General features: G+C 41.9%; 2 protein-coding genes and 1 long non-coding RNA gene across 6 annotated transcripts; 1 reads left to right on the forward strand and 2 right to left on the reverse strand.

Moving 5' to 3' along the window:
- Positions 1–1,569: 1,569 nt before the first annotated feature.
- Positions 1,570–6,866, reverse strand: LOC121188666. Of its 2 annotated transcripts, none has more exons than XR_005894726.1 (5): positions 6,681–6,866; positions 2,431–2,535; positions 2,280–2,357; positions 2,136–2,189; positions 1,570–1,917 (listed from the first exon to the last, which is right to left on the reverse strand). It is a non-coding gene; the product is annotated as an uncharacterized LOC121188666 (long non-coding RNA). The 2 variants fall into 2 exon arrangements; XR_005894725.1 differs by having other exon boundaries at positions 2,431–2,543.
- Positions 6,867–8,582: 1,716 nt separating this feature from the next.
- Positions 8,583–19,087, reverse strand: rgs14b (regulator of G protein signaling 14b). Of its 3 annotated transcripts, none has more exons than XM_041048557.1 (15): positions 18,962–19,087; positions 15,127–15,148; positions 14,809–14,960; positions 14,567–14,659; positions 13,747–13,890; positions 13,473–13,649; positions 13,282–13,363; positions 13,088–13,188; positions 12,651–12,869; positions 12,280–12,353; positions 11,759–11,885; positions 11,119–11,200; positions 10,204–10,256; positions 9,721–9,799; positions 8,583–8,942 (listed from the first exon to the last, which is right to left on the reverse strand). In XM_041048557.1, exons 1-15 carry the CDS (start codon positions 19,076–19,078, stop codon positions 8,659–8,661), a joined length of 1,806 nt encoding a protein of 601 aa, XP_040904491.1. In that variant the 5' UTR covers positions 19,079–19,087; the 3' UTR covers positions 8,583–8,658. The 3 variants fall into 3 exon arrangements, with proteins under 3 accessions (XP_040904491.1, XP_040904490.1, XP_040904492.1); XM_041048556.1 differs by having other exon boundaries at positions 9,700–9,799; XM_041048558.1 differs by lacking the exon at positions 18,962–19,087 and adding an exon at positions 18,117–18,253 and having other exon boundaries at positions 9,700–9,799.
- Positions 19,088–20,747: 1,660 nt separating this feature from the next.
- LOC121188698 lies at positions 20,748–23,078 on the forward strand. Its single transcript, XM_041048559.1, has 7 exons — positions 20,748–20,796; positions 20,988–21,045; positions 21,134–21,202; positions 21,402–21,413; positions 21,738–21,995; positions 22,262–22,360; positions 22,916–23,078. The coding sequence occupies exons 2-7, from the start codon at positions 20,994–20,996 to the stop codon at positions 22,996–22,998; spliced, it is 573 nt and encodes a 190-aa protein (XP_040904493.1). The 5' UTR covers positions 20,748–20,796; positions 20,988–20,993; the 3' UTR covers positions 22,999–23,078.
- The last annotated feature ends 438 nt before the right edge of the window (positions 23,079–23,516 follow it).

The raw sequence follows: 23,516 nt of genomic DNA on the forward strand, positions 1-23,516 counted from the left end.
GCGGGAGGAATCTGACATCTAGTGGTAAATGTTGGAAGAATGTCTGATCTCTGTGTTTTTCCTCGTGTGTGTCCACCTTCTCACGCAACTGTTTTCATCGCTTACTGTAGCCTGGCAAAGATTAAAGCCAGGGTATTAAATGATCATTTCTTCCATGAGATAAGTCAGTGGAAGTATTTCAAACACAGACAGTGTAATCTGCTTGACTTGAGCAGGATGTTCAGGTACTGTACTTTGCCAGGACTCGAGATCAAGCGTGTTGTGATTGGAAATGAACTAGAGAGATGAACTAGGAGATTTTCTGAGATCCTCTTAACACACACGTACACACATTTACTGACACACCCCACTACCCACAGGCAATGTCCTCCTCATCATGGGAGAAGGCCGTGACGGCCCCAGTAACAGAGTAATTGTTAATAATTAGTCCAGCTACGGTTCTGTCATATCAGCAGTGCTCTCAACCAAATCTGCCAAACCTGCTGACCTCAGACTTGCTTTCATGAACTCATAGGAGCAGAACTTAATCAACCCTTAGACTGAGTTCTTGCTTTTCAAATTGTTATGAGAGCTGGGAGCCAGAGAGAGATAACAGCTCTGTTGTTGTGCAGGCAGCTGGACCCGAGCCGAGGCTGCTGCTGTCAACGGTGGTGAAGGGAGAAATCCTTGAGATCTGGAGCGGCATAAAGCAGTGGAAAAGAAAAACAGAGACATACACACACACATGCAGTCACTTATACATACACATGGCAATGCCTAAATCTCTGGCATGGTTCCAGAGCTCTTTGCTTAAAAACCCTCCACGCTGCTGCTAATCCCCTCTCCAGATGTGCAAGTCATGGGGAGGCTGATGCCACCGCGCAGCCGGGGGATAAACCAAACAGAAGCCACGGGGTCAACATACACCATCCTGCCGCTCAAAACACCTGCCAATCAGTGTGCTGTAGGTGCACAGCGTTAGTCCTGTTGTGCCCCTCAGTAAGCTGTGTTATCCTGTGTTAATCTTACACCGAGGAATGCCAGATGATGCTCTCATGAAGCTCTCAGTCTGTTATTTAAGCAAAGAGGATCACAGAAATATGTCAGTTAATTATCTCTGGACATATGGCAGGTGATGTGTGTACATCCCAGCGCTGTAGGTGTTTGACTTCACCTTTTGAATTTACTGCTTTTACCATCATCAGTTTTGTGGTGCAGTGTCGTACTGCTTTAGCACAAGCAGATGACATGACCTTAACTGGACTGCTACAGAAAAGAGGCTTCCTTTTTTGGTCCTAACTCAGTCCCTTTGGGCTTCGTGCAAAGTGTAGCAATTTGGAGACAAAAACTGAGAGTTAAGACCAAAGAAATTGTTATTTGTGATTAGCAGATTTTCAAAAAAAAAGGGCCAAGTATATGTGAAAGTTTTAAATATGTGAAAGATTATGTGAAAGATATTCAATAGACTGAAATGAATTCTGCAGATATTTCAGTACAGGTGTGAGTGAGACTAGATGAAGGATGGCTTCACTCAACTGCATCACTTTATTGTCAATACACATTCAGTTTGGTATGTATGTGACACTCACAGTACAATGAAACAGCATCATCACGGGTTTCCTTTTCTTCTCATCCGATTGTCTGAGATTGCATGAGTTTGTGTGTTTGTGTTCAATTTACCATTTTTTATACCGTTTCCTTCAACCAATCATCACCTCTTTGCTTGCATATTTTCTAATCTAGTTCACTATTATCCTCAGTTTTTTTCTAGTTTCCCTGCGCACATATGTACATTTTTATGTATGAATCATGTTGTTCTTATGATGATCATGTTATCATGTAGTTTGATGACAGCTTTATTGTCCTACTGAGCCTTTTTATTTATCACTTTAGTTCCTCAGTGGAGGACGAGGGCACGTCAGAGCCATCGGGACACTCCTGCAACACAGAGAGGCAGAAAAATAAAGCTCTTACTAAGCTTTCCATCTTCTTGAATATATTAATATGTTTAAATCACAATACAATAATGACCACTAATGATTACTAAACTATCTCAGAGGACTCTACTATACATAGGAAGAGAGGCATGAGTATAGAGGCAAGTATAGATGCATTACAACACTTCCGCTGTACTGAAATTCACATGCACAGTTCACCTTCACTTTGTCCAGCTCTGGTCTGCCTGGGAGTGATTTTTGTGAGGAAAAGGCCTGTGAGAAAGTGCAGAACAGAGCTGATTGGTAACAGAGTGAGCGAGAGAAGAAATACTAGGAGCTCATGAATGTCAGGCTGCTGCTCACCTTCTTCGACTGTTGCATCTCCTCTGTGGATTTGGACCTGTTCTTCATGTGCTTCTGAGGGGAGGTGGTGGTGGGACTCTGGAGAGAGGGAGGCTCGTTTCAGACATCACCAGAACGACTCAAATGTTTTGCATATCAGAGCTTTACTCACCTCATTTGTCTTCTGCTCCATGGCTGACTTTTTTTTTTCCCCCCTCAGGAGAGGTTCAGTGCCGATGGAGGCTTAAGATAGATGATGTCCTTTGGAAAACTCTGACTGTATAACTGTAAAGACGGGAGAAAGAAAAAAAATAAAACTTTTCAGCCATTTTTTAATGCAAAGCTCAAATGCAAGACATTTTGAGAAGTAGCTTCTCAAAGTGGCAGTGCTGGTAAAAAGTCACTGATCGCTGATGATTCTTGTAATCCGAAGAGGTCTGATGAACAGCAGTCAATGAGACATCACCAGGAAGCTGACAGGTCTGCAGTTATGGTCTCTTTTCACTAGATGGCAACTGTGACTCAGGCTCAGATTCCCTGCACTGATTTCAATGTTTTGTTGTGTTTCCTCAGTGGATTAGCCCTCGAGATTGGTACTAATTGTCTCACTAGGATGTGCACGCTGCTGCTCCAATTACTGTTTCTCATTTTGATTTGAAAAGACAGAGAGAAAAACATCCCTGATTCACCTGACTGCGAGTTTTACTTTACTTAAAATTCTATGTCATTATCATGGAAACAGAAGCTGCTAGTAGAAAGGCTTTTTGAAAATAATGGTTTCTATCCCTAAACAGAAATTCCCTGTTGTTCAGCAGCTGAATGTTATAATCATAGAGATGCACCATAGTCAGACAGGATAAATATTCCTACTGACATCATTTAAAGGTAAAGAACGTCAAACAAGATTTACAAAATAAAGAGTTCTCCCATCAATCAGAGGTGAAAATTAAAAATGCCTTTAAGAAACTTAATAAACATTTTATAGAAAAGAATGAAAAACATATGGGGAGAGAGCTGGAACAATTTCAACACACACACACACACACACACACACACACACACACAGGCAGGACTTCCTGCTGAAGTGAAAGGCCACAATGAGCACAAGCCAGCAGTCACAGCCACATCCACAGCTGGTGTCACGAGCCCTGATGGCTGGGGACAAAACACCTCTGGGTCAGTTTGCATGAGACTGATTTTTCTAGTCCAACGATTTCAGTGCTGCCCATCGATGTCCTCCTCTGTCTGATGTCTGACCGGTTTGATCAGATCAAAACATTAGCACCTCAACATGAATGGGTGGTTTAGTGTTTTCCTATTCTGCAAGGCCAGATGGGATTCTAAGAGCAGAAAGATATCAGGGAAATTGGAAAATATTTGAAACATGTTGCTCATCATAAAGCAATAACGTGTTAGTTATTCTGAAGAAAAGAAATGTTGAGCTGCAGCAGAAATGTTCAACAGCAGGCTGCATAACACAAGGTGCACCCACTTGATGTTTCTGAATCTTTCAGTTACATCTCATGGCCTTCCTCATGATAATTGGGCGTTAGTCGTCCATCTGCTGAGGGAGGCCACAGGATGTAGCTGGATGTAGCTGAAAGCCTCGGAAACACAGAATACTGTAAGTGTACCTTGTTTGAATATTTTTGAGTTTTAACACCTAATATGGTGAAGTAACCTGGGAACAAATTAAAGGCATTTAAAACTGAAAAAAGCTGTTCTGACTTGGACAGAAATGTGTGTATTTATGTAGAAAGAAGCCCACTGAGAAAAAAAGCAGCTTATCTTTGAGTAATTCTGTGAAATACATTACTGATGGTGAAATGATTTTCCCCCAAGATGTGTGTTTATAACTTTGGCAAGATCTGACAAGAATGTATGCAGAGCAGAGACAATATAAAAACGAGCAAGTCACTCGCAGATCTGACTGAAAAGAGTGATTTTTCTACCGCCCTCATCTCCAGTTTAGCCTGCTGCTCCACAGGAAGTATTCAGCTCGGGGCACATAAAGAATGAATGGGAGCAGATCGACAGGGGCTCACTCACCCACTGTGACGGCTGACGTCAGCGGTCATGGAGATGCCACATTTGATGCTGCAGGGAACTCCATTAGGAAGTCCCAGTTGGACTGCAATACGTGTGATATTCAACAAGGCCCTACCTGCTAGCCTACATTCGCTAACACGATTGAATGATCTGTACCAGAGGGACTAACCCAGTCGAGTGTTCCTAGCTTCTTTCGTACAAGGCCCATTACTACATACGTGATGGTTCAGTCGGCACACCCAGGGGCATATAGAGCTGTTGTACTCCCTGCACTCACTCTAAAATGTGAATTACAGCCCTTTGAGGAACGGAGGAGAATAATCTCAGCCTTGATGGCAGGGCAGGCATTCAGTGAGTCCTGAGTGCTCTCTCTGACCGGTTCACTAAGGGAAATGACCTAAATGAGAATGATTTGCCCGCTTGCCTCACCCTGTCTCTCCCCATGCTTTTCTCTATCGCTGTCTGCCCGTCTTTGGGTAGATGAGAAATCCCTCCTTTGTAGACAAGGCAAAGGGATGGGGAGGATCATGTAGGCAAGGTCAGAGCACGTTCAAGTGCATCTCCTTTGTAGCTGCTTTGAGAGAAACTTCTCCACCGATTAATCCACATGAGCAAGCCAACAACAGCCAAAGTGACATGTCCAACAAGACTACACCTCTTTGTGGTAAGCATACAAAAACGTGTGCACGCACAAATGCACAAAATGCTCAAACATTATTACGTGGGCATGCCGCACAAAAGCAACACAGAGTCTTTCGCCTTAAAAGCTGCTAAAGAACTCTTTCTGCAAGGATGGTCAAATAGAATATTTTGCCTCGCAGTCCTTTCAGCCCTTTTCCTCCTCCCATCATCGCTCTGACTGAGATACAACAAGAGGAAGATGATAAATCGGAGGTAGAAAAGTTTAATCACCGAGTATTTAGCCTTTATGATCCTGAATAAAATGCTGATGTGAACATCTGCATTACGTAAGCAGAAAATCTGCCGCTGTGACTGTGAATCCACAGGCAGAGACCAAGATTGGCCCAGCTCTGAGCGTTGGGTCAGTACTAATTAACTCCCCAGCTCAGGAGCAGAACACGACAAGAACTTCTTGAGCTGAATTTCAGAGTGTGTGAAAGAGTTTCACAAGAATGGGGAAATATAGCAAAGATAAACGTGCAGTCAAGTTACACTTACATCATCGCTCCTGCTGTCATCGTGCACCTCACCATGAAAGGTCTGCCCATCTGTCAAATGACTACCTGTTCATTCATTCATCTAGCAGCAATGACAATGACAGGAAATGTCCCTTCAGCCATGAGTTGATTGATGAACACCTTGAAGATAGTTTCCACTCTTTTGGGTCAACTAATCACCGTACTTCCAGTCGTGGAGGTGAAATTGAAGCCTTGATCTGACACTGTCGCCTCGCCCCATCTGTGCTGGAGAACGTGCTAATCACAGAAGGTCACACACTCAGAATATGTGTAATTATAGAGGCTGTTATAGCACACACATGCACACAGAGGTGGTTATAGCACCAAGGTGAGCATGTGGGCAGTAACTGCACCGGCAGCTGGTTAGCGAGCACAGTGAGACGTCTGACAGATGCAAGGACATAATGTCCTGTAATTGATGATGATGGGCTGTCTGCTCTACCACGTTCAAGTTTGTCACACACACACACAAACATGCACACACACTGTTTCTCCCTCCCCAGCTTCTAGTCAGGAGTCGCCCGACACATCTGCTAACAGCCAGAATCACAGCTTAGCCATGTGTATCTCACCTGATAACAGGTCAGAGCGTCAGAGCTAATGAATCCACTATCGTATTCAGTTTTAACACTGAGCACAGACTCTGTCCTTCACCGGCTGAGCTGAACCTTTATAGGCACAGTTATGTGCAAGCATCGATCTGATGGATGGGTTTTGTTTTATACCACTTATGTATTCCTCTGCAGGACTCTCAGAGGCACAGTGAGTACCACTCAGAGCTCCCATTAGCAGAGGATTGAATTCAGAAAATAAACACTTACAAGATATTGAAAACGTGTTTGTTATCCATCCCAGAGTAGAATAGACTAAATCATCAAACTGAGCTCAAACTGAAAGCAGCAAATAATAAAACAGAGATGAGAGAAAGCACTGGCACTCAATCTGAATGAAAATGTGAATGAGCTTTTCTGTGAATGAGATGAAGAGGTTTATCTCAAGAAAATCAAGCACTGAGAAATGCACTGACAGACAGGAGGGGAGAATGAATGAATGATGGGCGTGACAGAGGGAGAAAGAGCAGGCAGACACATCTACTGACTGAACAATCACAGCGATCACCCCCAAAACAAAAATGAGATTAATGAAATGCTTGGGGGGATATTCAGACACTCACCTCCTTTTCTCCCCTCTTCCTTCTCTTCTCTCCTCTCAGTTCAGCAGACGTGCAGTGGAGTAGATGGCACTCCTCATCTCACTGCTGCTATGGTGTCTGTGAGAGCACACCCCTCTCTGCCCATTCATAGCTCCGCCGACGCGCCGCTCATACATGGACACACACACACACACACACACACACACACACACACACACACACACACACACACACACACACACACACACACACACACACACACACACACACACACACACACACACACACACACACACACACACACACACACACACACACACACACACACACACACACACACACACACACACACACACACAAAAAAAAAACACCAGGTGTGCCAATCATAGCTCGGTATGCTAATGTCTCCAGCCTGGCAGTCGGAAGCAGTGGGTGTGACAAACAGGTATTGTACACTGCACATTAAACATATACATCTCTGTTCATTGTCTCAGGGTTAATTACATCAGTGACTTCTACAAGATGATGATAAAGGCAAGGTGGGCGAATGAGACTCTTCCCAAACCTCATGCTGTCACAAACTCTGAAATATTCATGTTGTTGACATAATCCATGCGGATGAATCCATCTATGACTCATCTGATTTGTTTTGTAACCCATACAATAGCCAAATACACCCCACAATAGTCCTCCCAGGCTTCTCAACTGGAAAACACCTTCCAGCAACAAGTCTGTGGACAGATGAAGCGAGTCATTGGCTACAAACTCATCACAAAGAGCCAATCACAGCGCCCCTGTTACTGTGCAAAAATGACATCATTACATGACGGCATCTTAGGAGGGAGGTTTCTCTGCCAGACACATGAATGCATAATACAGTCATAGCTAGTTACAACTGACACCTACACAGACAGATACAGATCAGACTTGTTTCACACTGTATGACTCACACACAGTGTCAGTCCACTAAGGAAGCAGGGTCTGGCTGCACAGCATATAAAACCAAACCACGTAGCATTTGTCATTTCAGAAACTGACCTCAGTGATTCATCCAAAGAATTCCTCTCTGAGGGCTGAAAGCTGAGGCCTGGTCTGGACCTCCCCACAACAAATGCAGACGTAAAGTATCACATTTCATAATAAAACACTTTAATTCTTTGGATACACCCTGTGGGATATTTTTGATGATCACAGCATCGGATTCTCTCCCTGTAATACCACATTACTGATGAATGACCTGGGCCCTGATATATGGTCTAAAGTGACAGGAAAACAGGACTTGACCAGGGCTTTGCAAAGTGCCATCACAGCAAATCAAACGCAAACATGCATTGAAAAATAGCAAGGAAGCACACAAAATAGTAATTTAGAATATTAAAAACTGTAAAAATCATAAAAATATTCAATAATCTTAATAGAAATAAAGAAAACAATTGGTGCAACACACTTCAAAAACACCTTCTTGACAGTCACCAGATCCTGTGCAGAAACATGTTTTGGCTTAGAGTTCAAAGAAAAGCATGACCGCAATGTTAGATTGAGAGAAACAGAAGCAATGTGAACTGCGACTCAAACTGTACAGCATGAAACATCAGGGAAAAGCTATTCGAACACACTGGTTTAAGGGCGAAATGTTGAACTAAAACTTCTTTTCATACATTTTTGGGAGCATTAAACAATTCATAGCAAACATTTTCCCCATAAGGATGTGTAGTGTTTTAAGATGACACTATAAATGCTTGCCATGATCTCTCTTCTTCTTCTTCTTCTTCTTCTTTCCATATTGCCTCAAGAGGCCAATTAACAGTAGTAGAGATGGTAGCACACTGTTGTCTCAGAGCTTATTTGTAAACAATTAAAAAAAGTGCTTGACCATTTGGGACTAAAAAGAGTTTTTGTCATGTGACATGACTGGTAACATCATGTTGAAAGACGTTCTTTCTTTTTTTTTTTTTTTCTTCTTAATCATGTCTTTGTCCATCCCATACATGAAAGTCTTTCAAACTGCAGTTTCCCTTAAGTCTTTGGGGTGTGATTCAGCAGAGACAGGGGTTCCCTCCGCTGTCCCAGCCGGAGTAAAAGGCAATGACATCTTGTCCTCTGATTCCTTCTTGGATTCGGCGGTGGGGGAGCTGGCTGGACTGGACTCTTCTGGCTCTGTGTCCTGCCCCTGGTCTGAGGGCTGTTGCAGGAACAGAGGGACCTCCAGCTGCTCTTTGGTCAGAAGGCCTCGCTGGTCATCAACCCTGGAGCACTGAGCTCTCGTCAGCATGTCCAGGAAGCCTGATGCAGACGAATTACTGTGTCAATTCTGGGCATTTATTTTTAAACAAATAAATAAATAATACAGTGCTATTTTGATCTGTCTAAAGTATTCCCATATTTTAGAGGGTGTAGGCAGCGCTTACAGCTCAACGTATTCTTGATCAAAAAGGTTAAAAAAAAAAAATGCAGATTGTTAGAAAAATGGCATAACAAAACATAATGGCATAACAAAAAAAATAAATAAAGTAAAAAATACTTTAGTCCTGATCAAATCCCTGCCCTGGCTAGATACTAGGGTTGGGTGATATGGATGAAGTCTTTTATCATGCAAATTTATATTGCAATATTAATTTATAAGGTAATATAGTATATTTTTCTGGAATTTCAGAAACTTGAAATTGACAAGAATTCCTTCTCGACCTTAAAAACAGTCTCATCACTTTGTCCATTTAGTAGCTTTGTTGGAGCTTTAGATCCATGCGCTGAAAAGACTGTGTGATATGATAGAAACAGCTTCTAAATGCACTTTGTGGTGAGCTTGCTCAGTCACCAGTTGAGAAACAAGATTTCAACATCATGTACACTTCCTTTACGTTGAATCTTGCCCTAAGAATTACTTTTTTGTTTCCAGTGGTCAAAAGCAGAAACTATAAATTTTATAGTTTACCACATTGACTGAAAACTTCCTTGAAGGTTTTTTTTTTTAATTTAAATCATCTTATGATAGACATTTCCATATTGCCCAACCCTCCTAGATACTGCCGAGGTCTCCTACCATCCATGTCGCGGTTCTTACTGGGCTTGGGGTGAGTCTTAGCTCTGTCTGTCTGCAGCGACAATCGGGCCTCCATGCTGCTTCCGCTCGCTGTTCCTGCCTGGTACAAAACAGATTCCAGCATTATCAATATATAACGTTTCACAGGTTTTAAATCCCAGTGACATTCTAAACAAATAATTCTACAAATCACTCTATAGTGCACTATATATACTGTCCCACAATGGGGGCAAAAAAAAAAAAAGTAATGCCCTATGTATTTAGATTACTTACTGATAACAATCCCATAATGCAATGTGCTATATTTCCTGTACTATTTCATATATAATAGACAAAAAATACAAAAAATCTATGCAATAGGTAAAACAAATCATCGTTGTGGCTCCTTGTTCAGCCTTGGCCTTCAAATACAAACCTTCCTTATATTCTTTTTTAGATAATAACCAAGATCATCTCAGCAGCTTCCGCCCTTTCCGTCGAGCTGATATATCAACACTGCCTCACCTGTGTGGCTGCAGCAGAACCACTGCCTCTTGAACTGGAGGTCTGGTCTCTTCCTGTTCAGACCACACAAAGCTGCAAATTAGTTTCTAATAGCACTTCCACTTCAAAAAGTAGTAAACTGTCTGCTGATGAAACTACAGAACTTAACTTCCCCATTGAAACACAGACATCAGCCAGATAAAATATTCTTGACAAGAATTAAACGGGTCCTCCTGGGATACAGCCACTCTAATCGATTATATTTCCCTTTTCCCTAAATGCAGTGAGTGGAGCTGAGGCGGGGAGCACTGATCCAAAGTGAAGTTGGTTCTGGTCTCTCAGCAGTCAGGAAATGAGGTGAGTGAACTCAAAGTGACACAGCACTCCACAAACCAAATGGACTCAGACATTTCAACCCAGAGAAAAGAATGAGGAGACTAAAAGAGACATAGACACACACAAAGAAATCAGAGTAGGAAAAGAGGAACATGCACACAGTGACGCAGAAAAAAAAGCAGGGCAGTAAAGTAGACAGTGAAAGGACATTCTCTTCCCCGCCAGCTAAGAGTGAGTGAGAGGCAAGAAATGCAGAAACACTTTCTAAAACCCATTAAAGAATCAATTAAATGAAAACAAGGGCACAGGCAGGGCACAGGCAGAGTTCAGAAGAGACCACACAGAGCATTACTGATGGGTCAGCCACATCATCCACAACTAACAGTGGGTGGAAAAGTAGCATGTGCCTATACTAGATTTTACTGAACTCATTTTATTTAATCATTAGTCAAGTAGGTTTCTTTTAATCTTGTGGCTGCTAGTGTTTTTTCTTGCAGCAGTGTAGTTAACTATTAAATGATGTAGACGTGATATAAACATGACTCTTCCTGGTTCAAATGTAAGTGAAACACTGGGTTTTAAACAGTCAAGTGTATTAACCTTTGGTTTTGTCAAGTCGCAGCGTCTTATTGGCCAATTTGAACACAGATCCGCTCATGTTCACTGGCTCGTCGCTTCCGACCTTAAAGGAACAAGAAAATAAAACATGAAGGATTCTGATTGGATGCTGACACACAGTGAGTTGCACAGTTTAGTGGGGATCAGTGAGGTATCAAAACGTACCACAGATACTGGATCTTGATCCATATCACAGACAAAACACATGAATGCATTACTAAGCTTTTGTAAACTCATTACTCATGACTAACAAAATAGTGTAACAAAAACTACAGATCTGATATAAATGTTAGCGTGAACATTGACACGTAAAATGTTGCCTAGCAACGGCCACTGTAGGCAGGAGAGGCAGATGATCACTGAATTGACAGACACAACTTAAAAAGTTAAAAATATCAGATAAGGTAGGCGAGTCATTACTTTACTTCTCTGAAATAGGAGCGTATTACAGTGACATATTTGTTGTGTCTGGGTTAAAAATAGCCAACAGCGACAACTTCACCAGAACTAATCAGCAGTAAAGTCAGTCCTTTGTAACTGATAGAAAGTACTTGTTAGAGTAACTTCTCAAGCACAGTTACATATTATGGTCCCCTTCATATACACAAACACGCACACTCACCATGGTGACCAGGACCTCTTGTGGCTTGAGGTGGTGCTTCTGCATCACATTAAAGAGGGCGTCCTGCAGCGTCTTACTAGACTTCACCACGATCCCAACTGTCTTACCAGTAAAGGCAATCTCCAGCCTGAAACACACATGCATTTCAATAACTTCCCTCGCACAGTAACAAAGAACTGAATCAAGTGGAACAGCAGCATAACATCATTAAAATCTAGTCATGCAAAGCCTGCAGTCACAGAGTAATCTCCCACTCAATGATCGTCTTTGCAGGAAATCCAAAATTGATTTAATATGGCAACTTATCTAGTAACATATTCAGTGCAAATGATGACTAAAGTGATTCCTGCCCAGAGAGCTTCACCTCTATGTCTAGTGTTAAAACAAGGACCTCTCTCTAATATGGTGAGTAGTGACATTCTGTAGTGGGGATGGGGGTGTAAAAGCCTGCTAGGGTGTCAAAGACCTACAAAAAGAAAAAAAAAAAAAAGGAAGCAAAGGAAGTGACATAGTTGACTCACGCAAATGTCACCCTGAGCTCTAGAGAGACCTGCTGATCTCTCAGTACGGAGCAGTCCTGGTCCAGCGATAGGGGCTGCGGTGGAGAGAGCGTAGACATTAAAGAGAGAAATTAAAGTGACTTTCAGAGTTGTCAGCTGGAGACACTTTAAAATAAGTTTCACAAAGTTTCAGAAACAAAAAAAAAAGAAAAAAGAGTGAGAGGCTGAGAAGATGAGAGGATGTTGGAACAGGAAGAGGGTAGTCATCTTTCTCATGCCGCCCGTTTGCAAAACAGCTTTGCCGTGTCGTACAGTGCATATTTTTGAACAGCTTCTTGAATTAAAGCTGTGGCTGGTGCAGGGTGCAGGAGGCAGAGCGACTGAGCGCTAACCTTGTCCTTCCCTTGAAGGTAGATGATGACATCTTTCAGGGGGAAGCCTCTCTTCTCACACAAGCTAGCCAGCATGTCTTTGATGGGTTGGCCATTGCGTGTGGGGGCCAGGGAGGCACTGCCATCAGGTAAGAAGACACAGCAGTAGCCCCCCTCCACCTCTATCCGACCCCCACCTCCACCTCCCTGATCTGGAGACCGGGGACTAGATCTGCCATTCTGCACCACAGATGGAGAGAGGAAAGGACTTAAGAATGAAATGTATACTTCAAAATGATAGTGAGTCATTTTTTGGCAGATTAGCCTCTAAACTGTGAGATTTATCACCTTGTGGACCTCGCTACACTTTGTGTGTGCCTCACTGTGGTTAACAGTAATTGATTTCTGACAAACCAGCTTCAGCTACAGCACAAACCCTTTGTCACAAATGTACTGACCTCCATGTGCCTGTAGAGGGAGCCAAGCTCCACACTGCTGGTGGACTTGACCGACATATTAGACTCTTGCCGAGAGACTGCGCCATGGGAGTTCGATTCATCTATTATCAGTGATGGTAAGAAAAGAACAAGAGAGTCAGGGAGGAAGTGTGAAATAAAGACACAGGATGTACATCACATTCGACAGGCCCTACCTCCCCAGGATCCTCTTTTCTGCCGCTGTTTCTCTGAGGCACTCTTGCCACCGGGAAAGCTGTTATTGTCTGACTTCTTGTTCTGTTTGAGACAGTGATGAAATAGAAGCACTTACGGCAAAGTTAAAACAAGAATCAATTCCATTTTCCCCCTCCTCGTCCCTCAGTCCATTTTCTCCTAGTCTATCTACCTTCTTGTCACTGAGCAAGGGGCTTCTGGTGACCATGTCCTCACAGGATCCCAGGTGAACCGGCTCATTAGAGAGCTGAGGTAGAAGTTTCCCTTCTACGCTTGCCAAGGTGCAACTCTGGTAAAGAGGAGAGCGCACAAAGCGCCTGTAGCTGTCCATCTTCATCAGTTTAAATATCTGACACAAAGAGGAGACGTTGGTACACAAAGTCAGCAGCACTATATTATTGAGCTAATACGTTGAGCTAATATGAGAGCACAGACTCTAAACAGACCTGTGCTTGGGCCTTGTTAAACATGTCAGGTGTGGGCTGCTCCAGGTCCTTCTCCTCTGTCTTGGCAGTATCATCAATGTTGACACAGTAGGGAGCGCTGTCAGACAGGTAGGTCTTGTAGATGGAGTGAGCTGCTGCTTTTAGCTGGAAAAGCAACAGCAACATTCTCAGACTGAATCACCGTGATGATTACTTATTACCCAAACTTTGTTTCCTAATCATTGTTTCTTAGCCATTGAGACATGAACAAAAATGAACCACGATGACACACTGAACCCGTCTCCCTTTGGATTTTAGTTTTCAACAGTCACCTGAGAAGCCACTCAGTGTGTTTTATCATTTCACTGGCTTGGAGTCTTTCCTCCTTCAGTGTTGGGCATCTCCTCTGTCAATAATCTAATCAACCCTTTCCAAGCATCCACACTGCAAGTCACTCAATTAATAAACTGCTAAAAGTCAATTCATTTCCCAGAGAGCTGAGAAATCACAGAACAAAAGTTGCCAGCTGGCCACTTTTATTTGAGGGATTGGTGTAGATGGACACAAATATCTCAAAAATTGCTTCATGCATCAGTGAAGTCAACAGGAAATGTATCAGTTGTTGTACAAAACTATATAAAACTTGTGAACTGATGTTTAAAAAAAACACATTAGTGATCACGTTAGCTGTAGATCACTACACTAATACAATTATAGCAACATAGCAACCAAGTTCCCCTCACTGCAAACATTCAACTTCTTGCCTACAATGGAAACAACCAAAAAAAAAAAGTGTCAGTTAGCTAATTCAAAATGTAAGAAGTAAAAGAGTGCATCATACCTTATCCAAGGACGTGGCTGGAATCATCCTGAACTTTTCACAAGCTTGCCAGAATAAAATGTTCTCTGCACTCACCTCAGACTTCAAGAAGGCCTGTGGAGAAACACACACACACGCACACGCACACACACACACACACTGTATGAGCACACATGGCACACCTAGTGAGGGGTCGCCATGAGCCTACTATTATTGTTGAACTTGTTGAAAATCACAACATGTGTGTGTCGAGCGTGACTCACCGTAAAGTAACGGACCCCAGAGGGGTCCTCCAAAAGCTTCTCAAACGAAACGGCCCAGCTCAGCACGCTGTTGGCGGGCCCGGCCTCTCCCCCCGGAGTCCCTGGAAGACTGGAGTTGCTGCCTCCACAGCCCCGTGCAGACATGTTTAACTCTATAGCACATCCAGGCACAAACACACCCATTTATCAGCACAGAAAAGCATGACCAAGAATGAGACTGAATCAGATATTTTCTTCGGTCGTGCACAGACATGTTCAGATTGTGGAAACGTAACACGTACAGGGTTGTCAGTGTGCACATTGACTGTTCATGCTTACCTCCATCTGACACTGCCTGGATCTGTGAAGAGGGGGAGGGAGAGAGAGAGAGAGAGATAAAGCAAGGAGTTTTACAACGACACCAAAACAAACTAAGACTTAAGAAAACATCTGATAAGATGGTATAATCCTCCCTTAGGTCATCAAAGAAGAGTTGTCCTCTAATAACTGAGAACCTCACTTCTCAGTTCAATAATCACGTAACAGAAACAGATAAAAATCACAAAAACAAAGTAACTGTATGAAAATTCACACTCATTACCTCACATGGGATAATTAATCAGTAAACTACACAACTAAACCACAGGACTAAAAGTGCTAGAACAATCAGGACATCAAACTATTTCACTAACAGCTTCACAATCTACTTGAAGTGATATCAAGTTCGATACGTGTGTTCAAAGCTCACAGGCATTCACGTTTAGGAAGTGAAATGTGAACGCCAGCTGCGTTTTTTCTCTTCACTTTTTTTGTTTCTTCCCTCTGTGTAACTGTAGTGCAATCAGCCAAGGCTGTTTTCACAGGAAGTGGTTGTGACACTGATGACAATAGCGCTCATTCAGCTTTCAGAGCTCACAAAATTCTCATCTTGCAAAAGGTTTCTGTTTCAGTTCAAGCACTTTCACGGTTAAAAACTAAAACACGAACCACTGAATTCTTAAAACTCTTTGCGTGCAAGCCTGTGATGACAAGCGCGTATCTGGGTATTTCTGGGTATCGAGGAACCTAAATATTGAACAGAGAGGTATTTCAGAAAAGAAGACCAGCGGGTTAACTCAATCTGTTTTTAGCGGCTGAGAGAAACTTGAGAGAAAACCTGCTTTAGAATCCTGTAATACTGAAATATTATTTAAAGAGGTGCAGACTAGCTCACAGCACTAAGGTCCTGGTTCTTAATCACCTTTCTTAGAGTTTACATGTTTATTAAGCCTGTCAGGGTTTCCTCTGGGTGCTCTGGTTTCCTCCCACAGTCCACAGACATGTGGGTTCCCACTCTAAAATTGCCCAGGTATGTGAAAGCGAGTGCGAGCATAGGTTTCTCCTGCCCAGAGTATACACTGTGAGTAAATGTTTGCATAAAATCTGTTTTATACTTTCTACAAAATGACCAATATATCGCCTCACTAGTTTTTAATCTTGATTTTTAACATTCATTCTTAACATCTTCATTTGAACTGATCTGTGCTCGACATCCCTGCTCTGTGTACATTCATGTACATGCAGCTTCCTTGACTGCTTCCCTGACTTGAACCAGACTTGATTTTGCCTGGTGATTTTGGCCCTGTGTCAGTTCTGTGGAATGTGAGTCAGCTCTTGGTTCACTGAAGCCAGGGTTTTCACCAAATGTCCAGCTTACGTGGACCTCAGTTGCGGAGCAACACATGTCAGAAGTGTCAACCGCTGAGTCACACAGAAAGGTAAGACACGTCAGTCCTGTGCGTGAGAAAATGTTTCTCTCTCTCTCAGCATCCTCTCGTGTGACATAAATATCCAGGTAAAAACCAATGGGCTAAAATTATCTGTTTTTTTAAGTAACACAGAAGACATCTGGGCAAGGCAATTTGACAATTTGTTATCCCAGCTCACTATAAGAGCAGGACCAAGGTCCGACTTGTATGCAGAATTAACCCTGTGAGACCTGAACTATGAAAGAATGGTCAGAAAATTCTAATTTTTCAAATATGAACTCTTTATTTGTCCCTTTGACAAAATGTAAAAAAAAAAAATTAAAAAAAAAAAAATTCTAAGTATATTTTTTGTTTGTATCACACATGTCAAAACATTTAGAAAAGTGAGGAGTGTCTACCAGGAGTCAGTATACGAGCATAAGAGTTCATCTAAAAGGGTTAAATGCAAAGTTTATGCTTGATGGTGATGCAATGAGTCCCAGAAATGTGGGTATCATATATGATACGTACGGGCTCACAGGGTTAAGTGCACAAGTTTTTTTTTTTTTCTCAAACAAATTGCCAGCGAGAAGATAAACTGTATGTGTGTGAATTTTAATGCATGCAAAAAAGAACGTGTCCTTGACAACAGCACAAAGACAACTGCTCTTTGCAGACTTTGACCATATAAGGTTGATATGGGCTGGCTGATTCTGCAGGTGTTCGCTTCAGTGAGACTCCACCTCCACTGCTCAGACTCTGGCCCCAAAAACACAACATGTCGGTGCCTACAAGTACACTCAGGAGAAGCCAACACACATGACACATCCACAGTGTTTCATAAACTCTGCAGCAGAAAAAAACTATCCAAGGATTAGGTATTCTCTGCAAATCCTTTGAAGGGGAGACAAGATGTGTAAACAGACTCTATGCAAGGGAAGGGTGCAACACCAATTATAGTCATAACATTTCCAATCACACAAAATGCAAAGCTCTGAGAGCCTTTTAAAACCATGGCAACATCCATCACTTTCCTGCCTCTACATCTTTCCATACATTTTCACACCTTTAGCAGAGTTAAATCAATTCTAGAAACATAACGGTCTCACACAGAGTAGACCAAAGCCAAATCAGCCTACATGACAGACGCATGGCACAGACAGTCATGGCTTGATTTCCGTTTCTGACTCAGGCAGACCAGGCCCGTTTTCAGTAACAACCAACTGCAACTACCGAGCCTGACTGGATCTGGCACTGCTGAGGAGTGGAGGCGGATAACACAGGCCACCACAAGAAAATGGCACTACTGTACTCTTGGTACTCTGACCTGGATATTAGCTTAAAAGTGTCAGCAAGTCAGAAAATACAGACTTAAAAAGTGGTTCAAAATTTAACAGCCATTCCTGTTCAACTTACAAGTAAACAGCATGTTCAAGTCCAACTTGTTCCTCTTTAACATAAGTGTGCTCTTAATCTTGAAATGCCACTATGTAAGAGCTGATAAAACGTTCGCTTTCATACATCATAGAAATGATAAACCACCGTATTCATGAACAGCCGCACTGAACCAAACCAAAACAAATAAGAATGCTGCCTACTCACCATGTGGCCAACAGGAATCCCTAGAGCATTACAGTTCTTCGCCATGGTGGCCCAGACACCAGACTACAAGCTGAAGTCTTATGTGAAGTGCACACTGTCAAGGGACACAGTAAAGTGCTCCACCCAGAAAAGATGCACACTTTACATACACACACACACACTCTCAAAACTCATCATTTGGGTCTTCTTGTCACTTCCTGCCTGGAAGGGAAGGCTTGCCATAGCAACAAGCCACAAAAGAGGAAGTATGGTTACTATGATCAAACTGTTCTCAACCTACGTCTTGAGAAATACTGTGATGTGGGAACACAGAGAAGACAGATGCATTCATTCTACTTTTGATGTACAGCCAGTGAAAAAGTTACTCGACGCAGCTTTATACCATTATACAATCTACATAGCAAATTTGCAGCCACAGTGCTGCATCTGAGAAGTTTTTTTTTTTTTTTTTAAATCAGGTGTCACACTTTGCTTGCCTTCTTAAACAGTTTCCTTTTATGTGACAATCATTGAGTAGAAAGAAGTAGAAAACACAATGCTTCCTCCTGATGATTATCCTGCCGCACAGTAGTTCATATGCATCTCTGTCTTCACACTGTTCAGAATCATTTAAAAACAACACAACTTGTGAACAAACTTTCACGAGGCTTGGAGTTAATGAATATATTAGCATTATTCTGTACCTATAGCAATTAAATGAATGTAGATAGATTCCAAATCAAAACATAGGTTTCCAAAATCAAGGTCCAACTTTGAGTAGCCTTCCCCCCTAAATTACTCTGTACATTATCAAACATTGATAAGCAGGCACACTCCAGTTAGCTTGTGTGAAATGGTTTTCATACCTCATCATACAACATGATACCAGTAGTGCACCATTTGTCATATTTCCTGTTTTGCTTTTGGGCTGCGACTTTTGCCAGGCGGTAGAACTTGTGACAAAGCCTTCTGAAAGTGACCATCTTCGGGAAGACAAGCATGAGTCAGGACAGGATAGCTGAGAGACTACAGCTGAGAGCTGAAAGCTTTCAGGTTAGGGTTAATTAGCTGCTCTGATCTCACCTGATTGCCTTCAGTGAGACCTGACATGTGCACGAGCCAACCCCCCAGGTGAAACTGGGTACTTTAATTAAAGGTGCATATTTTTTTCCCCTGGAGAGATTGTCAGTTCCGCACATAAAATATTGCCATTTAGCTGTCAACTGTCAGCTGCTTTCCTGTCTTCTTTCGCCTGCATATCCGAGCTGTTATGCAAAATGGCCATATGTGGCTCATGAGAACAGAGAAGGGCATATTTAGCATAGACTAGTTGTAAGTAATGGCAACAATGAACTTTGGTCAGACACAATCAAAGCTTGTGACCTTATCTCATTTATTTGGAACTAAGTGATTCTGTATTACTATAGGCCCTTGCAACAAATTCAATGTTAAAATGTCAACATTTCAAGACAAAATGAAAGTGCAAAGAAATCAGCCTGACTAATGGTCAATAGGCCCATGTGCACAGACCGTGTTGCACTGAAAACAAAATTGTTAAAGGTGAGAAAAAAAGAGTGGTGTCAGGAGCAGAGATGTCAAGCTGTTACCTAAATAAACATCCTAAAAGCAGCACTTTGTTCTGCTGCAGTTTTAGCATTGCGTGGTACTGTTACAGATGTAGACCTTGTGACACCATCTGGTGTAGAAAGACATGTTTGTAAAGTTATGAGAGAACCTCCTTGAACAATCAGTATTTGTGCTTTGATTTCCCACAATGTGAATGATTAGGTCCAATAAATATCAAGCCAGTAAGATTGTCATCATCATGATATTTTTCTGTCATTCAGCAGGAGCAGGTGTTACTATCAACATGCCAACTTTGCCACAATCTAAATAAATGTAATATTTAAGCAATTTCAAAAGCTACAACTAAATACAAAATCAAAGGTTGCTTAGAACTAAGTGGTCCGTGTTTACGCTCTGCCTGAACAACACTGGCCTGATTTTCATCACAGGTACATAATGTTTGATGAAGGAGTGATAAAGTGGCAGATAGTTGATTTGAATCCAGATATTTCTGTGTGGACTTTGCATGTTCACTGTGTGGATCCCAAAGTTTAAACATATAAAGGTTTGGTCAGATAAAACTCTAAACTGATATAATTTAAGAAAACGAATGGCTGATCAACAGCACTCTCTACTGGCTACTATGTGGATAAATACTTTGAATGAAGGCCATGCATGAGTTTAGTGAAAGATGTTTCCAAGTTTCAGTTCTGAGCAAAGTCACTCATAGTATTTGCTGCATTATATGATGAGTACAAAGGTTGTGGATCATTTGCTTAAGTAAACCACTGTTTTGCTGATAGTGGGGTATAAATACTTCAGGATGTCTCTCTCTTTCTCTGTCTTTTCTGTCTGTCTATCTTTGTATCTGTAACGTGTGAAAATCCCACCGTTTTCACTTTAGAGTCGCTCGGCAACATGCAGCAAACAGCCACAACAGCATGACTGTCACACTCCCACCAACACACATACAAACAGCGGTATTATTTGTGCAGTGACCTTCCAGCTTTATTTGCATCGGTATCAGTGTTTATGATCAGCTCTGCTGTATCCTCTCCAATGCAAAGACCATTAGGTTAGGCAAAGTAGAGCGGAACAGCATTCAGCTCTGTGTGAGGAGACAACACCGCCACAGGTAGAAACAAACCATTTGAGCATTATTATATTATTTTTAGCTTTATAATGATATAGAATACCTCTTGCTGAGCGAGTTTAATGTGTCAGTGCTATGACATTCACAGCTCTTAATTTGTTTAAATGCTGTTAGCTCGTTTCATTATATATTTGTCTCAAGTGTTATTCTTAACCCAACGCAATCTTTCCCAGCAGAGAATGGTTACGGGAGAGATATCCCTATATTTCTTGCTTGGTCATGTCTTCATAGGTAGGACCCCATAATGTGTGTGTATGTGTCTTTGTGTTTGTAATGAATATACATGCCTGTACATTAACTCCTTATTCTGTCATTTTAGCTGGCATAGGCTCTGTCTGTGTTCCTGTCCAGTGTCTGAAATGTAACATCACAGGAGTGACTCTGAAAGGTAAAAAAAAAAATCAACCAAAACTTCTCACTCTGTTTATAGACTGCATCTGGAAACGTTATGTTGCAGCGAATGTATCTGAACATTGTCTGCCATTACATAATTCGCAAGATGCAAAGCAAAAAAAAAAAATGTACTTAATGATATTCCTTCCATCTTGTGTTCCCCATAAATGTTTGTCTGCCTTGCCCAAAAACAGAGTGCATTAATGGTAGGTGTCTCCTTTCTTCTCATTTTCTTTTTTCTTCAAGATACAACCAGTGAATTTTACATACCATACAGTAGATACAGTACTCAATAGCAGAGCACAATAAGAAGAATGAGGCTGGGTTAAACACGGAAAACATGGGAGACTAAAATCTCTTAAATTAGATTATTCTTCCTAATTTAACTTTATGAATACCTGGGATGTGTCATGAATGATGTGTTGTAAATTAAATTCTGACTGTGACTGTATGTTCATTTTTCTTCGGGGTGATTACCTAAAACCATCACTGTTGTTTTATTCCCCTTGAATATTTACTCTGCTCATCAGACTTTAAGGTTGAAATCAACAGCACTGGATCCGAAGTTAATGAGGGTGACGAAGTCACTCTAACATGTGCCCATAACCTTCCCAATATGACTCTGGAGCTTGGGTGGACCAAGGACGGGAAGGAAATGCTGGAAAACAAAAACAAAAGCAAGCTGGTTCTCGAAAAAGTGTTTTCACCTGATGCAGGCTGTTACATCTGCTATGTGAACAGCTCGTGTGGCAATTACGAGTCTTCACAAAAATGTATCACTGTAAATAGTAAGTAGATATGGCCCTGCTTATTTCACACCATCACAGATTACCTTTGTCTCTAAAATGTAGATTGTACAAATTAACTCATTAACCAAAATGCCTGAATATGGTGCATTTCATGAGTTCAACTTGAAAATAAAACATCAGGAACCTTTAATGAATTTTAACATGAATAATGAAATGCTTAAACACCTCACTGACCCTTGATAGCATACGTCTTCGCTGCCTGTCCGTGTCTCTGCCTCTGTAACTTTCTGTGTGTTCTCATCCAGATAACAGTGTGATCATCCTGGTGGTCTGTGGTGTTTCAGCTTTGGCCTTGATCCTGATTTTGGGCCTGGCAATGAAGCTTAAGCTGAAAAGAGACAATGGTAAGAGCTCAGTTCACATTGTCTGTGCTAGTAGACAGCACAGCGGCCTAATAGAGTAGAGAATGAATATTTCTGAAATATATCTTCTTCTAATTTTAAATTCTAGGATTAGCAGTATCCAACAATTAAAGAAATGATGACAGTGATAATTACAATACCACTCGGATGTCTGGACATTTAATACGAAGCTGGAGCCAGAAATGAGTTAGCTAAGCTGGCAGTGTGCCCATCCAAGAAATAATCCAGCACATAACCCCCACAGAACGAGAGAAACCGTGATAATTAGTGAACTTTATAGTGCTAGCGGGTGGATTTTGTTACGTTTGGACAGAGCCTGGCAAGCTGTTTTCCTCTGTTACCAGTCTGTGCTAATCTAAGCTAATCAGCTGCTGACTCCAGCTACATATTTAGCATACAGCCATGAGAGTGATATTGTCTCATTTGTCTCATTTCCCAAAGTGCTGAACACACTGCGAATCCTAGAAATACAGATATGAATTCTCTTTATGTAAATTATAAAGTGTACATAACCCCCACTTGTGCGTCTTTCTGCAGCTAAACACAGAGAGAGGATGGAGCAGAGGGCACAGCATGGGAGGCCCGCAGGTCCAGCTCCATTCATGCAGAGGGAGTCCTGAATAAGAAACTATTAATTCAAAATTAATCAGTACTGAAATTGGTCTGCAATCTGCTGTTGTAGTGTTTGATGTAGAAATAAAACCTCTTTAATCCCTGTCTTTGAGGTTAAGTGTGTGTGTGTGATCAGGTGAAGTTACGAGCTTACATACGGGCCATTTCCAGACCAGGGTGGATTCATTGTGTAACACAGCATTCATGTTAACCACGCCCACTGACCAGAAAGCCTGTTCAGTTGAGGAAAAGAGCCTAGAAATGTTTTAATCCAGACGTAGGGCAGGCGTGCTCAAACTAATCCAGCTGAATGCTCTACTCACAGGAACGCACACTAGAGCAGCTTTATGGCGGCTGGCATGTAATGGATATATGGGACGTTAATGCTCTCCACTCCTCTCCAAGAGAGGGGTGGGTGTGGGATTTGAGAGTTGACTTGTGGACACAGAAATACCAAGTTCCCTGGTTGAACAACATGATATAATCCTTTGAAGTGTATGTGTTAAGCTGTACGCATGCCGTCAGT

The sequence above is a fragment of the Toxotes jaculatrix genome, chromosome 10 (genome assembly GCF_017976425.1).
Source record: "Toxotes jaculatrix isolate fToxJac2 chromosome 10, fToxJac2.pri, whole genome shotgun sequence".
Lineage (NCBI taxonomy): Eukaryota > Metazoa > Chordata > Actinopteri > Toxotidae > Toxotes > Toxotes jaculatrix.